Genomic DNA, 14,930 nt, shown 5'->3' on the forward strand with positions numbered 1-14,930 from the left:
TGAATGCCATTGATACAGCCATAGCTCATACAGAGGCTATCTGTCTGATTCATGGTATCATCTTGGATGACGCAGCTTCATCAATCACACAGTAGATGATAGATGAGCATGGCGTCGGGTGGAAAGAGTCTGGAGCAGAAGAACTCATCTCACAGGGAGGAAAAAAACATTGATATTTCTGTACAAACAATGCACAATGCACTGTGATGACTGTTTCAGTGTCGAGTTTATTAAAGACAAATAACAATACAAAATACAAAACAATCCATCCAACAAGTAGTATTGTGAAGCCGAAAAATAAAGCTACCTTGAGACAGAAAATGTGCACAAAGCGTTGCTTCAAATCGAGATACACCGAGTAAGATGTTTTGTCATCTTTGTTTTCACGTCACAATAGCTTGTATTCATGCTGCAAACTGGCTACCGGGCTGAGCAGAAAAAGGCCCTGTGAAAATAGTCACTGGTTCTGGCAGTTTCCCCTAAATGAAATACATGTCAACCCAGAACAAAGGGACAAATGAATAAAAGTGCACGACTCTGAGGTACTTTACGATACAAAGCTACAGACAAACCTTTTATTTTCTCTCCTATTCCACTGACGAGCTTGATGGCGTGCACTGATTGGTTTGACGTGATAGAAAAACACATTGATTGGAGCATTGGATCAAAACAAGCTATTATTTTAAAAATATTTCTGCTGGCACACATTTGGAGAAACACAATATTGAATTAATTTCACATTGCACTGACTGCACAATCAATTTCAAGCAATTTTACAGTATGGACAGAAAAGGACTGGTGTTCATATAAAACAGCTCCCTTCTCATTTAGTAACTCTGAAGTTCATTCGGCTTTCATTCCCTCTGAGTGTTCCTATACATAATGTGAAAATGTATAGCCAAAAAAGGAATGGCGGGGAAATTATTCTTCAACTCATTTTAATAGCAAGGTGAGCCATTATACAGAGATTGCACCAACTCTCTGTACAGCACTTTGTCAGTGAATATTGAAGCATTGCATCGTTGGGTCATGCTGAGGAGATAGATCACAACAAAGCCCTGCACTCTGCATGACATCTCAAATCGACCTTTCAATTCTACCAATAAAGTCGATTTGACGTTGACTAGTCGTCACGTGGTGCAGTGCCAGTATTAAAAAAAGACAGAAAAAGAAAAAGTAGTCTTGTTTACAGCGTTGATGAGCAGCCGCAGGAGTAACGTAAACACAATCAATGGCTGGGGAAAAGTCTCTGGGCAAGTACCGTCATATGAACTCTGCCATATTAAATATGAACAGAGACAGAACAGAGACTAAGGGCTAATGTACACCGCATCTTTTCCGGAGGCGGTACGGCTGCGAACAGACCCACACACTCATGTAATCTGTCAGACTGTAGATCCTCCTCCGCCTCTGCATCTTCTGTATTTCCTCCTCAGCTCTTTAAATGGTGGACACAGTTTTCATGTAATACACCACACCCCAGCTGAGTGATCCCTGCAACATAAGCTGCTCACAAGAATAAAAGTGCACCGGCGATAACGAGAAAAACAACAACGAATGTGCAAAGCCACGTGTAGTTATAAGCCAAGTAACGTAGCTTACTACTTTGATTGGCAAATAAATCTAGAAAAAGTAAATATACTGAAATGAGTGAAAAAGACACAAGATGAGAAGGCGGCTGCCTGGGGCAACGCTTTGAACGTCTCAAACCACGTGACGACTTTTCGACGTCCTCCGGATGACAGTTACGTTGACGCATGACAGTTACGTTGACGCATGACAGTTACGTTGACGCATGACAGTTACGTTGAGGCATGACAGTTACGTTGACGCATGACAGTTACGTTGACACATGACAGTTACGTTGACATGTCGACAGGTCGACTAGTTCATGCAAACCCTACTCTGCAGTCTCCACCAATATCAATGAATTACTGTTTTGCCACTGTCACAACAGTTATCTGTCCCTTTGACAAACAACCTCGAGAGATGACATTTCCCATTGATTATTATACACTGGCCACTGACCTTTACACACGATCCACAGTCATCTAACCAGAAGCACATTTATTCCTAGCTGTAATATGTCTTTCACTGACGGATGCCCTCATAGCTGTGATACCAGTCTCTTTGATACCAGTCTCTGTGATACCAGTCTATACCAGTCTCTGTGATACCAGTCTCTTTGATACCAGTCTCTGTGATACCAGTCTCGTTTCACTTGGGAATTTTAAAATGCATTTGAGACACATCTAATCCCCCATCATTGCTGGCTTTCTAGTAGCTAGAATGTCAAGTCACAGTATTTTGAATTTTGATAGCTTCCAGTGGGATGGTACATGAATGGCACCTAAAGCATTTTGTGACAAGCAATCTGTAGGAGAAACCTTGATACCTGTGGGGTGCTGTGATAACGGTGATGATGGCAATGTCCTTCTGTTACGTGTGACATACTTTAGTGCTTGGCCTTACACTCATCACAACTTGTGAGTCTGGCTCTGTTTAGTGCTGGCCCCTTGAATGATGTCTTCTTGGTGGACATCTTCCTGGGCAGGAACGGGTCGCCTCGCACGGTCAGCTCGTCTATCTCGGTGGTGAAGTGGTCTGGGCTTTCCCCATTGGATGTCTCCTTGATGACGCTATATGTGAGCGCCACGCTGTAAGAGGCGGGCTTCTCCATGCGCTGGGGGCCGCAGTGGCACAGCTTCTTGAAGGCGGTGCGAAACTTCTGCGACATGGCGTTGTAGATGACCGGGTTGATGGCACTGTTTAAGTAGATGCAGAGGCGGCAGAAGAGCAGGAACCACGTGTCCAGGTAGGCCTTGTCAAGGAAAGAGTTGACCACCACCAAGGTCCGGTAGGGCATCCAAAGTAAGGCGAATAGGATCACCACCACAGCCAGCATCTTCGTCACCTGGAAAAAAATGCAATCGTGTATTAGAAACAAACACTAATACCAGAGACAAAGATGGTAAGTGCCAGTGGTGGCACTTTTGGGCCACTCAAATTAAAAATCAAGTGTTGTTCTAGCATATGTGGGATAGACGAGCACACCACAAGGGCCGATCCTTGATTGGTGCCTGGTCTTTGTGAAATGTAAGCAGGTACTTCCTGTCTGTGAAGGAGGCACGATTAGGAACAGGTAGGCTATGTAGGCTATAGTAGTCTGACATAGAAATAGTGCAATCTAGAGTTGGGGGGCGATGGATGGGTGGATACCTTTGCCATCAACTCTGATTATCCCTGTCAAGAAGAGTCTACTGTCAGTGAAGTTTTAATATTTAGGCCTACCTGAAGTTTTCTCATTTAACCAATACCTTCCCCTGACCTTACCCAAATTATTTTAACTTCCTTAACTCTAACCTTAACCAAAGCAGTTTACTTATCTAAACAGAACTGTTAGGGGAACTGTGTCCTGAGTTGCCCTGAGCTGGACACTCATTTCAGCGAAGGCCAGCTAGTGTTATCAATCAATCAATCAATCAATCATTTTTAATACATGTCCCAGAAGGGCACTTTGGTTTACATCAGGCAGTAGTGGTTATTAAAACATTATTACTAGTTTGAAAGTAATAAAGGCACACTTCAATATTACAATACATATACATTTGTTGCAATATGTACAGATTCCAAAAGACCATCTACTCCCTTCTGCCAGGTCGCAGCGTGCGCTGCGCCCCGTTGCAAACTAGCTCATCAACAAACGCAAGAGGCTATGCTGTAAACATACAGCGCCAGTTTTGATTGTATCAGAGGAAAAAAGGGGTGGGGGGGAGGAGGATGCAAGAGCTATAGGATGTGAAGGCGGGGGGTGGGGTTTTAGGGAGAGAGGGAGGTTTGTTTTTGGGGGAGTGCGTGCGTGACCATGTGTGAAGGCCTATGAGTCCTGGGAGTTATGGGATTAATTTAGACATACCTCTACACTTCCAATTTCATATGAATACATGGCCATTTAAAAGGGGAAATAATTTAGGAAAGTGACTTTGAGCCGTAGGACGCTTTTGGGTGATGCTTGACAATCAATTGTTAATGCCTTAACTGCATTGTTTACGTTAACATGGAGCCAGGGTGTCCAACTCAGGGCCAGCCTATTCACCTTATGTTCATACGCGGGGGTGGGCCAAATTCTTCCGGGTTGTGTTAACATTTCCGTTGGTCACGGCGCGAAATACAAAAGAACGTCAGAAGAAGAAAATTGTTTTTGTAGCGGACAGTGCAGGGGGTAAAACAAAGAATGTAGCCTACTACTTTGAGCTCGGTACACAGCAAGCAAGCGGAGTATCCACTGTTAGCCAGGTCAGATAACGTTATCATGGACAATGACAAGCACTTTCTTTTACAAAACATACCTGGACTCCAACAAAGAAAGCTTCAGATGGTTTTCTCTCCTCCGAGCGCAGCTCGAGCCACTTACGTCTATAAGACCCGCAGACGTTAACGTAATTCCCTTGAATGCGAGAATTAACGAGCCAGTTACATGGCGTTGCATTCTTAGACATTGCCGTTTGCTTTTATTTCGTATGTTACATACAATTGGCTAAATTAATAGTTAATTCAGAGTTAGATTATATTGGAGCAGCCGGCCTTTTTCTTTTTCTTAGCCGGAAGTCGTGACACAACCACACAACCGGGTCAAATGGGTGTGCTACATAAGGTGAATAGCGCGATGCTAAATGACCGACAATAGCGTCCTTTTTCCGACTCTGGGAAAGACAAATCTAAAGTAAATGATTAAAATGATATACCACTAGAAAGGTAAGAAGTTATACTTGACTTGTATCACCATTAAACTAGTTGGAAACATTACATGTTCGTTTATAACAGTAACGGAGGCTGTCTAACTTAGGTTAAAAGTGTCTGACTCAGGACACAGTAACAGTTGACCTTTTCACATTACAAACACGTGAAAATGGCAGGTCCAATTCATGCTGTTGTCCCATAATCCAATTTATGGTGGAGGATACAGAATTTGTGTCTGCGTTTGATGTCACAACATTTGATGAAATGATGATTAGTGTACAAGTGATTATATTATGATATGAGATGAAAATAAAAGTGTGTTTTGACGCTAACAGTACAGCAGCAAAGACATTTGTGAAAGTTTTTTTGTTTTTTTTTAAGGAAAGAGTATTTTTCTGCTTGTGGACTTGGCAACAACTATATAGAGACAAACCGTCTATCTGGGTTAAAATTAGAATATGAAAACATGCCGAGTTGTTCCTTAGAAACCCACTTTAGTGAATTTTTAAAACAACCTTTTATGTAGACCTCAAAAAGGCATTCAATCATTATTTATTCAGATACTGTGCACTCCTTCTATTAATTACTTTTCCACAAAGACAACTGACAAACAGAATTCATATCCACACAGACAAACCTGGATTTGTTCATTGTGAATATAATCAGTAGATGATAATCCTGATATGAAACTTGAGATGTAATTAGATTGTATCAATATTTACTGTATGTTATTGGGTCTCAGGCCGCTCCAGTGAGGTGAGTCTACGTGTAATTGGATTGGTTAATCCTGGATCCTCATTACATTTTGACCTTTTGGGTAATTCAATAAGACCCTGGTAAATGGTATGGATTGAACCTCGTCCACAATGGCTGCTTATTGCTGAGCAATCAGAAATGTTTGTTATTGTGTTTGTGCATGTGTGCTTTGGTCAATGGCTGTATGTTCACCCTAACCATGCAGCCCATAAAAAGTGCAGATCGTTCCTCTGGTTTCCTAAGAGATGGAGAGAAAAGGCCAAAAGCCTGTTTGAGTTAGGGTTAGCTGATTACACTATCCAATAGACCATGGAGCTCCCTCAGGCCACCACACCTCCTGTCATTCCAGGAAGGCTTGGTCCATTGATCTGATAAACAAACATCTCCCTCTCCCATCTGCCTGCATGTCTTGCACGGCGTGCTTTTGTTTGTGTCTTTATTATAGCATTATGTTCTCAAGTTTCTTAACTGTTGAATAAACTGATCTGAGTTAACTAAACAGTGACTTAGTGTGTATGCCCCCCTAACCCCTAACCCAAAAAAACAAAAAAAACATACTATATTACTCTAGTTGTGAGTGTAGGCCTATATTTATTGGTTCGTGTAGGCTACTCACCACACTGACAGAGGGGAATGATGTGTCTGGAAGTGGAAGACCGTTTGTGAGTAGGCAAAATGACTGAGTGTCTTCTTTACCGTGATGGGTTGTTGTTCATTATGCATATAAGGTGGTGGAACTCTGCATAGTGTTTTAGAGCTACTGGCTGTGTTGCAGAATCTCAGATAATGAAACACACACTAGGGGTAGATTGCTGCAGGTGGGAGAATTGGTCCCTATCCTTACATCAAACGAACTCTCTCCCTCACACACACACACACACACACACACACACACACACACACACACACACACACACACACACACACACACACACACACACACACATACACACACACACACCTACACACACACACACACACACGCACACGCACATGCACATGCACAATGATGTTTCAATAAAAAGGATTGAGTGGTTAATAAACTGAGTTTATATGTGCTTACCCCCCCCCCCCCCCCCCTTTACAACCCACACACCGTCATTAGCCCACCTGTCTGCGGGAGGCAGCCGTTGCGCTGCTGGAGGAGCTGGTGCCCATCATCCTGCCTCCCTGACTCGTCTCCTTCTTCCATTTCTTGGTGTTTAGTTCCTTGGGGTCGGAGGGCAGCGGGTTGAGGAAAAGTATCCTGGCGATCAGCCCGTACAGCACCGTGGCCAGCATGAGGGGCAGCACGTAAAACACCGCAAAATCCGTGAAGTAAATGGGCAGGTAGTGGCTCCTGGACACTTTGTAGGCGCAGCTGAGCAGGACAACGTTCTCGTAAATAACTTTTTTCGTGTCGGACAGGAAGAGCCACATGACGCAGTAGACTGAGGTGAGAGCCCACACCAGCATGATGATCTTCTTGGCCCTGGATAAAGTGCACAGGAACTGCGCTTTGATGGGGTGGCAGATGGCGATGTAGCGCTCCACGGTGAAGGCTGTGATGGAGCAGGAGGACGCGTTGATGCCCAGGTACTGGAAGTAGGTGATGCCCAGGCAGCCCACGTAGCCGTACACCCACTGTCCGCACAGGGCGTCGGTGATGTTGGGCAGCCCAGCGGCGGTCAGGACCATCAGGTCAGCCGCTGCCAGGCTCACCAGGTAGCAGTTAGTGGGGGTCCGCATGTGCTTGGTGGTCAGGACCACCAGTATCACCATCACGTTCCCCACTATCCCCACCCCGCATATGAGGGACACCAAAAACACGCTGGCCACTTTGTACTCAGCAGTGTAGTCTGTCCAAACGCCCAGCTGGGTCTGGTTGTCTTGCATCGACGTGTCATTCTCCACAGTCATGTTATCCATGGTGAGGTTTTCCATGGCGGCTAGTCTTTTGGAGACCTCATCAAATAATTCCAAGAAAATTCATTGCAAAAGTCAGGCATCAAAAGTCCAGTGAAAGCCCGATTTTAAGTCCACCAAAAAAAACGTAATTTTCACCCCCCAAAATAACAGGAGCAATGCATTTTCCTCACCATGAAAATTCTGAAGTCGCAAAGCCTTCAAAATAACCGCATATTCCATAAAAATAATAATAAAATGTTTTTTGAATGAGTCCAGCCTCGGTGGTTGGTTGAAGTTATAGCAGAGAGAGGAGGTACAGATCCTAGCCCTGCTCCAGTCTCACTGAACAGACGGTGGAGTCATCATGACTGAGCTCCTCTGCTCCACATGCCTCTGCTGGCGGTGGAGTAACAGACTGACACGGCTGTCAGGGACCCCCCAAACAGACACGCTCCACTCCACACCACAGACTACCCTGACTGAGGAACCCCATCTTGTAGTAAGGACTGAGGAAACAGCATCTCTCTCTCTCTCTCTCTCTCTCTCTCTCTCTCTCTCTCTCTCTCTCTCTCTCTCTCTCTCTCTCTCTCTCTCTCTCTCTCTCTCTCTCTCTCTCTCTCTCTCTCTCCTGTCTCTCTCTCTCTCTCTCTCTCTCTCTCTCTCTCCATAATAGGTCTAGGCCCTAAATGAAGTGGGTAACACAACTTCCACCAATAAGCAGTTAGTTAATGATGAATGAAACAATAATTACTTATTGCTTATTATATTATAGATGTTAGCATCTGATTAGTCCATCATTAGTATTAGTTCAACATTTATATCTGAATTATAAATAAAAAAAGTATATTGTTCTTCTTCTTTTCTTTTCTTTTTTTTGGGGGGGGGATGCAGCTAAGGACCACGGGTCGGATTCGAACCCGGGTCGGCCATGCAAAGCCTTTGTGGTATGCACTCTACCAGGAAGCCCCAGAATAAAAATATAATCTTATGAGTCATTTGTAAAACACATAGCTGATGCTGGTAAAGTTCATGACTTCACATAACTTACATAACATAAAACATACATGTATTACATGTAACATACAAGTTGTAATATTGTTAACTATTTACTCATGTTTTAGAACATTTAGATTTATGTTGTAAATAGGATATAAAAATTAGCTACTCATTTATAAACTTGTTGCAAAGTAGCAATTTATTCCAGTCTATCAAGGATTAATATTATCTTTTAGTACCAGGATGACCCGGCCTTGCCTGCTCTATGACATCACTGATGACATAATCACGGATGACTTCACTGATGACATCATCACTGATGACATCATCACTGAACTTATAGACCAGAACTGCAACGCGTCATCGCACTGCACCGCGCCCCTTTTTGGGGGAATGTGGAAATCCTCTTTGACTCAGGCTGACCAGTCAACCTTAATTTATTCATATATCTCGACCGTTCAGGTTCGGGCAAGGTCGCAAAATAATTAGTAGACATGTTTATCAAACCAAAAAAACACTTGAACCCGAAATTAATGAATTGGTATTTTGTCTATGCTAGCTAAAAACACGGCAAAAATACCATCACAACAACGCTATTCATTCTTTCTATCCCCCAAAAAGGGGCGCGGCCTTGACGCTTTGGATGTGCAGTTCTGGTCTATAGCCTCAGCCAGGAAGGATGATGTCATCACATCATTACGTAATTAGGGTAATCACCTAATTAAAAAAATCTGGCTCCGTCAGGTCACTCGCACGGGTGCTCTTTACACGAGTGCTCTTTACACCCCCTGAAAGTTTCAGCCCGATCGCATGTAAAATGGCATAGCTGTGGCCGGCCACAATTGTGCTCACACACACACACACACACACACACACACACAGACACACACACACACACACACACACACACACACACACACACACACACACACACACACACAGACACACACACACACACACACACACACACACACACACACACACACACACAGACACACACACACACACACACACACACACACACACACACACGGACACGGACACTTCTCATCCTTATTATAGGATTAAGAAGTAGATAGAAGTAGATAGTGGACCCATGGGAGTTGGACCCCCCACCAAAATTCTGCTCACTCACACGCACACACACACGCACTTCTCATTCTTATTACTAGCAATCTCGCACGCTACACGCAATCGTTTCCTAGGCTTGCGGCCTCACCCACCCTGCAGCTCGTCCACTGCGCGTCGCATACGCAGCTCACCCGCTATGGGCCTCACCTGCTCTATGACATCACAGATGACATCATCACTGATGACATCATTCATCACTGAACTTATAGCCTCAGCCAGGAAGGATGACATCACTGATGACATCACTTATGACATCACATCATTGGGGGCGGCATTAGCTCAGGAGGTAGAGCTGTCGCCTCGGAATCGGAAGGTTCCCGGTTCGAGGCTGGCTCCTCCCGGCAGTGTGCCGAAGTGTCCTTGAGCAAGACACTGAACCCCCTAACTGCTCCCGACGAGCAGTTAGCGCCCTGCATGGCTGCAGACGCCGTCGGTGTGTGAATGGGTGAATGTGAGGTATTCATGTAAAAGCGCTTTGGGTAGTCGATAGACTATATAAAATGCGCTCTATAAATACAGTCCATTTACCATTTACCATTAGGTAATTAGGGCAATTACCTAATTAATTCCTGAAAGTTTCAACCAAATCGCACGTAAAGTGGCATAGCTGTGGCTGGCCAAAATTATGCTCACTCACACTCACACACACACACACACACACACACACACACACACACACACACACACACACACACACGCACGGACACTTCTCATTCTTATTGCATTCTTATTGCTCCCCAAAAAAAGTCCTGGCACAATGTCATAATGGAATGGATGTATCCCCAGTGAATACTGTATGCTGCCCACATGTTTTTTTGTTTTTTTTTACCTACTTATTTTGTTTGTCATAACATGTCTGAGCTGTTCTGTTCTGAGTTGTTTATGTAAAATAATATTCTTTACAAAAAAGTGTCCCTCGATGCGTTGCTTGGATCTCTGATGCCCTTCTTCAGCATATCATATCATAGATGAATATCATACTATAGGAGAATATGAATAAATAAGGCCATAAAGAACAATAAGGCCACTATAAACCCACAATTGACCGCAGACACAATTAAGGCCTGATATGAATATTACAGGAATATTATCGGAGCTAAAAGCACCATAAAGTATAATACGGTCACTATATCTGTTATTTAGCTACCACAGTCCTATTGGAATATTTTAAGAATATTCCATTGATTTTTCAGTAGAATATTGCTGCCTGCACCTTCTAAACCTACACTTTTCTGAAGAATGTTTTACAGAGTCTTACTCCTTTATTCATAGTCCTATATTCCAGTGTTTCCCAAAGAGGTGATGTGGAACTGGCAGTAAAAAATAGTCAGGAATGTTAATTCATGCACAAATTCACTCTTCTTACAATTTATACATAGGACCTGTAGCTGTAGGGTCGCGAGGATTTGTCATTTTAGGTCCCCAGGAAAAAGTTTGGGAACCACTGCTCTATTCTAATGTGTACAGTGGATTTCAGTGTTCAGGTGCCAGCAAAACATGCGAGACAGTCATGTTTGAAATATCAAACTCAGTGTGAGGTAGTCTTTATATAACAGAAAAATACTACTGTATGGCGTTGTATTTCCAGAATGCTCACAGCATGATTTGAATTGATATCATTACATAAAGGATAATAGCCTAAACATGTCCTACTGTTTTACTCTTTGTGGACGACATGTCAGTTTAACTCATTTGTTCTGCAATTTAGCACTATTGCCTCTGTTGGAAGTGGCTGACTTTCATCTGAACACGTGTTAAATCTAGCAGGGAAATGAAGATTTAGGATAATGGGGTTATCCACAGCTGCGAGTTCAGTATAGCCTACTGTAGAAACGGAAGCACCCTGGGGTGTCTCTCTCTCTCTCATGCTGTCTACCTGCACCCAGATGATTGCTGAGGTGTCAGTGAGAAGGGAAGGAAATGAGGTTCACACTGTTCAGTTTGATTACACTATCGCAATGTAGAGAAGGGGGGTGGGTGTGAACACAGCTAACACAGCACCCTTGGGTGGCGTCACAATGATTCACATGGCCCTAGGCTAGGGTAAACACCTGTAACATTGGGAAGTGGAGATTGTGTGTGTGTGTGTGTGTGTGTGTGTGTGTGTGTGTGTGTGTGTGTGTGTGTGTGCGTGTGCGTGTGCGTGTGTGTGTGTGTGTGTGTGTGTTGCATGATGGAGCTGTCTCTCAGAGGCAGAAAAAGTGTGTGTGTGTGTGTGTGTGTGTGTGTGTGTGCGTGTGCGTGTGCGTGTGCGTGTGCGTGTGCGTGTGTGTGTGTGTGTGTATGTTGCCTTTCTCAGTAGGAGAGGCAGAAAAAGTCCTTTACTGTCTACACCAGTGATACACAACTTGCGATGGAATTGCATTTTCATTTCTTTTCTTTTCTTTTTTTACAGTGCACCTGAACGCAAAATGCAAGATGCCACTGTAGTGTTCTCAATGGAGATGGAAAGGTCAGTGAGGGGACAGTCTTTCCCGGGGAGGAAGAGTAGCTCTGTTTTCCCAAGATTCAGCTTGAGATGGTGGGCAGACATCCAAGCACCAATGTCTTTGAGGCATGCATCGATACGTGCCTCGATTTGGGTGTCTGAGGGGGGGAAAGAGAGGTAGAGCTGAGTGTCGTCCGCTAGCCAGCTAGCCAGCTAGCCTCCTAGCCTCACAAACGGGAGCTCCGCATCACAATACCCAGAGTGCCTTGCAAGATACAAGATACTTTATTAATGCCACACAACAATGTTGGTGGTAATTGTTAGGTACAGCATGGTAGCTCAGCTTCAGTGCAAGAAGTAGACAAACAGACACAACACCATAAACATTACAGCACGCACAGAGAAACATACAGCAGCAGAGAAAAGTAAGTCCGGATTGGGGGGGGGGGCTAGCAGGGGGAGTTTAGAGTTCTGATTGCTGTTGGGAAGAAGCTGTTTTTAAACCGGGTGGTTTTGGTGGATATGGCCCTGTAGCGTCTTCCAGATGGAAGGAGTTGGAAGAGGTGGTGAGCTGGATGGGAGGGGTCTCTGATGATTTTGGCTGTCCGGTTGGAGGTGCAGTAGTGTTTACTGTCGTCTCCTGCTAGTGACGTCATCAGTATAGGACGAATCAGCGTGACATCACTTGCCACCCAGAAATGCGGAACCCCGCGGCAGTTAACTAGTATGAGTTGTGCCAAACAAACGTTAATATCTCAAAAACTATACATCACATCGCTTACATTTTGACATTCTGAGTGAGAGCAGAATTAGCTCAAGAGTTTGATGTAGAATATATGCATGTCGTGTTAAAGTTGTGTGAACTGTCGCAGTTTTTAAAATGTAAACAGGGTCAGCCGGCTAGTCAGACACTCAAGCCTCCCAAAGCTCAGGCTCCATAGAGTTCCATTGCCGTTGCCACCCAGTGACGCGGTATGTTTACCAAAATGCTGCTCGACTGATCCCTTGTATATGACAGCTAGTTTGCCGTTTGCTGCCTACCGAAATGGAAACATTAGCGTTTAGCACAAGCATTAGCCAAAGTTAGCTAGCTAACTGTTGTTACATTCAAAAAGAAGCAATGTGAGACAAACTGTGAACTATGATCAAATCAATTTATTTAGCGTAGCAACATGTCAACTCTGTAGCTCTAGGAAGTAACCCATATCAACCCGCCCCCAGCAGCCTACAGGCTACCTTCCACATGGCTTGCTGTTACTCACACATAGAATTAGACAATATAGAACACACATCACACTAACGTGAGCTGTTTGTTTGTCACCAAGCCTGTGTTGCTATCTGACATGTTCAGTTCTGCGTTGGCTCTGTGCAGGGAGCCAAGTGTATGATTTCTGAATAACAGCCATTTAAATTGGAGTTGTTTATTCCTTTCATATTGCCATACTTTCATATTGCCAACTATAACCGTTTTATAAAAGCAATAGATCACTTCAGGCCGTGATATATGCTCATTATACCACACCTAAAGGTGAAGCACGACCCTTAGGTGTGGTATAATGAGCATATACCACAGCCTGCATGATCTATTGCTTAATTATACCATAAGACTACTCTTGCATATATTTAGTTCACCCAAAAATCGGCCAGTATTTGTACATTATCACTTAACCTCTGCTGCTTGAGTTGGGGGTAACAGTTATCGTTATCTATCCCAGAGTGGTGTTGGATTTCAGATAAGCACATGGCTCTGACATCACTCTTTATCATACAGTAAGGATGCCAGTTAGCAGATGGGCATCACTTTTATGACATCAACAATGGCTGAGTTTCCCAACAAAGAAGCTTCTTAAGAGTTAAGAAGCTTCTTAAGGAGTTAAGAAGCTTCTTAAGGAGTTAAGAAGGCTCCAAAGAAGTGTTTCCCAAACACCTTCTTAACAGAAGAGAAGAAGAAGAAAGAAAAAAAAGACTCTTAAGAAGCATCTTAACTGGAGCTGTCCACCATCTCGATGTGAGAGGTCCTCTGCGGCCCACTAGATGGCACTCTGAGCCCACCAGTGGGCCACGACCCAGTGGTTGAGAAACACTGTTGGAGAATAACCTAATTGTGGTCATGTTAAACAAGAACTTCTTCTATTAAACATTATTTATTTCAGACATGGACTGCAGTTCAAATTGCTTTATATACACAGCATACAACAAAATTGCGAGAAACACTACAGAATTTAAGCGACCTTGGGTTCTGTGAAAGGTGCTATATAAATCCACAAGATTCTTATTATAAAAGGAATCCATTCTGATTAGAGGAATATAGCCTACGGTAAAACATTTAAAACACAGGGGAGATTTTCAAGTGTTCCCCAATTTTAAACACTAAAGGGTGCATGAAAGAAAGGAAAAGGGGAAAAACACAAGAGGAACATTGGACACAAGTATCTCATTTTGCCTGACGCGGCTGGATCTGCCAGTGTTTCGTCATTAAGAAGGTGTTAAGAATGCCCCAGACCCTTCTTACAAAACCTTCTTAACAAAAGATCATCTTAGCGCTAAGAAGCTTTTGGGAAACGCAGCCTTCTTAACGGAAGATAATTTTAGGCTAAGAAGCAATCGGGAAATGCGTTGGCTTCTTACGGGAGCCTTAAGAAGGGTCAAAGAAGCTTCTTAGCGCTAAGAAGCTTTTGGGAAACGCATGAAAGATCATCTTAGGCTAAGAAGCAATTGGGAAACGCGTTTGCTTCCTAAGGGGGCCTTAAGAAGGGTTAAAGAAGCTTCTTAGCGCTAAGAAGCTTTTGGGAAACCCAGCCAATATCTTTAGTAAAACCAGCAATACACTTATTTTAGCTTTATTGTGTACCTACATTGAGTCACCTGACCTCTGCTGGTTTGTCTCCTCTGATCTGTGACTCCTGCCTACATTTAGCGCATCTTTTCAGAAATCACAGGACTGATGGCTGTGTATAGGAGCCTTTTTAAATGTCTATATTCAGTTGAACTC

At 43.6% G+C, this 14,930-nt stretch overlaps 1 protein-coding gene across 1 annotated transcript; it reads right to left on the minus strand.

Moving 5' to 3' along the window:
- Nucleotides 1-2,455: 2,455 nt before the first annotated feature.
- trhra (thyrotropin-releasing hormone receptor a) lies at nt 2,456-7,419 on the minus strand (the record flags this gene model as incomplete). The annotated part of the gene is made up of 2 exons (XM_083647348.1): nt 2,456-2,914; nt 6,607-7,419. The coding sequence occupies 2 exons, from the start codon at nt 7,417-7,419 to the stop codon at nt 2,456-2,458; spliced, it is 1,272 nt and encodes a 423-aa protein (XP_083503474.1).
- Nucleotides 7,420-14,930: the final 7,511 nt, after the last annotated feature.

This window comes from Poromitra crassiceps (assembly GCF_964638095.1).
Source record: "Poromitra crassiceps genome assembly, chromosome: 1".
Taxonomy (NCBI): Eukaryota; Metazoa; Chordata; class Actinopteri; order Beryciformes; family Melamphaidae; genus Poromitra; species Poromitra crassiceps.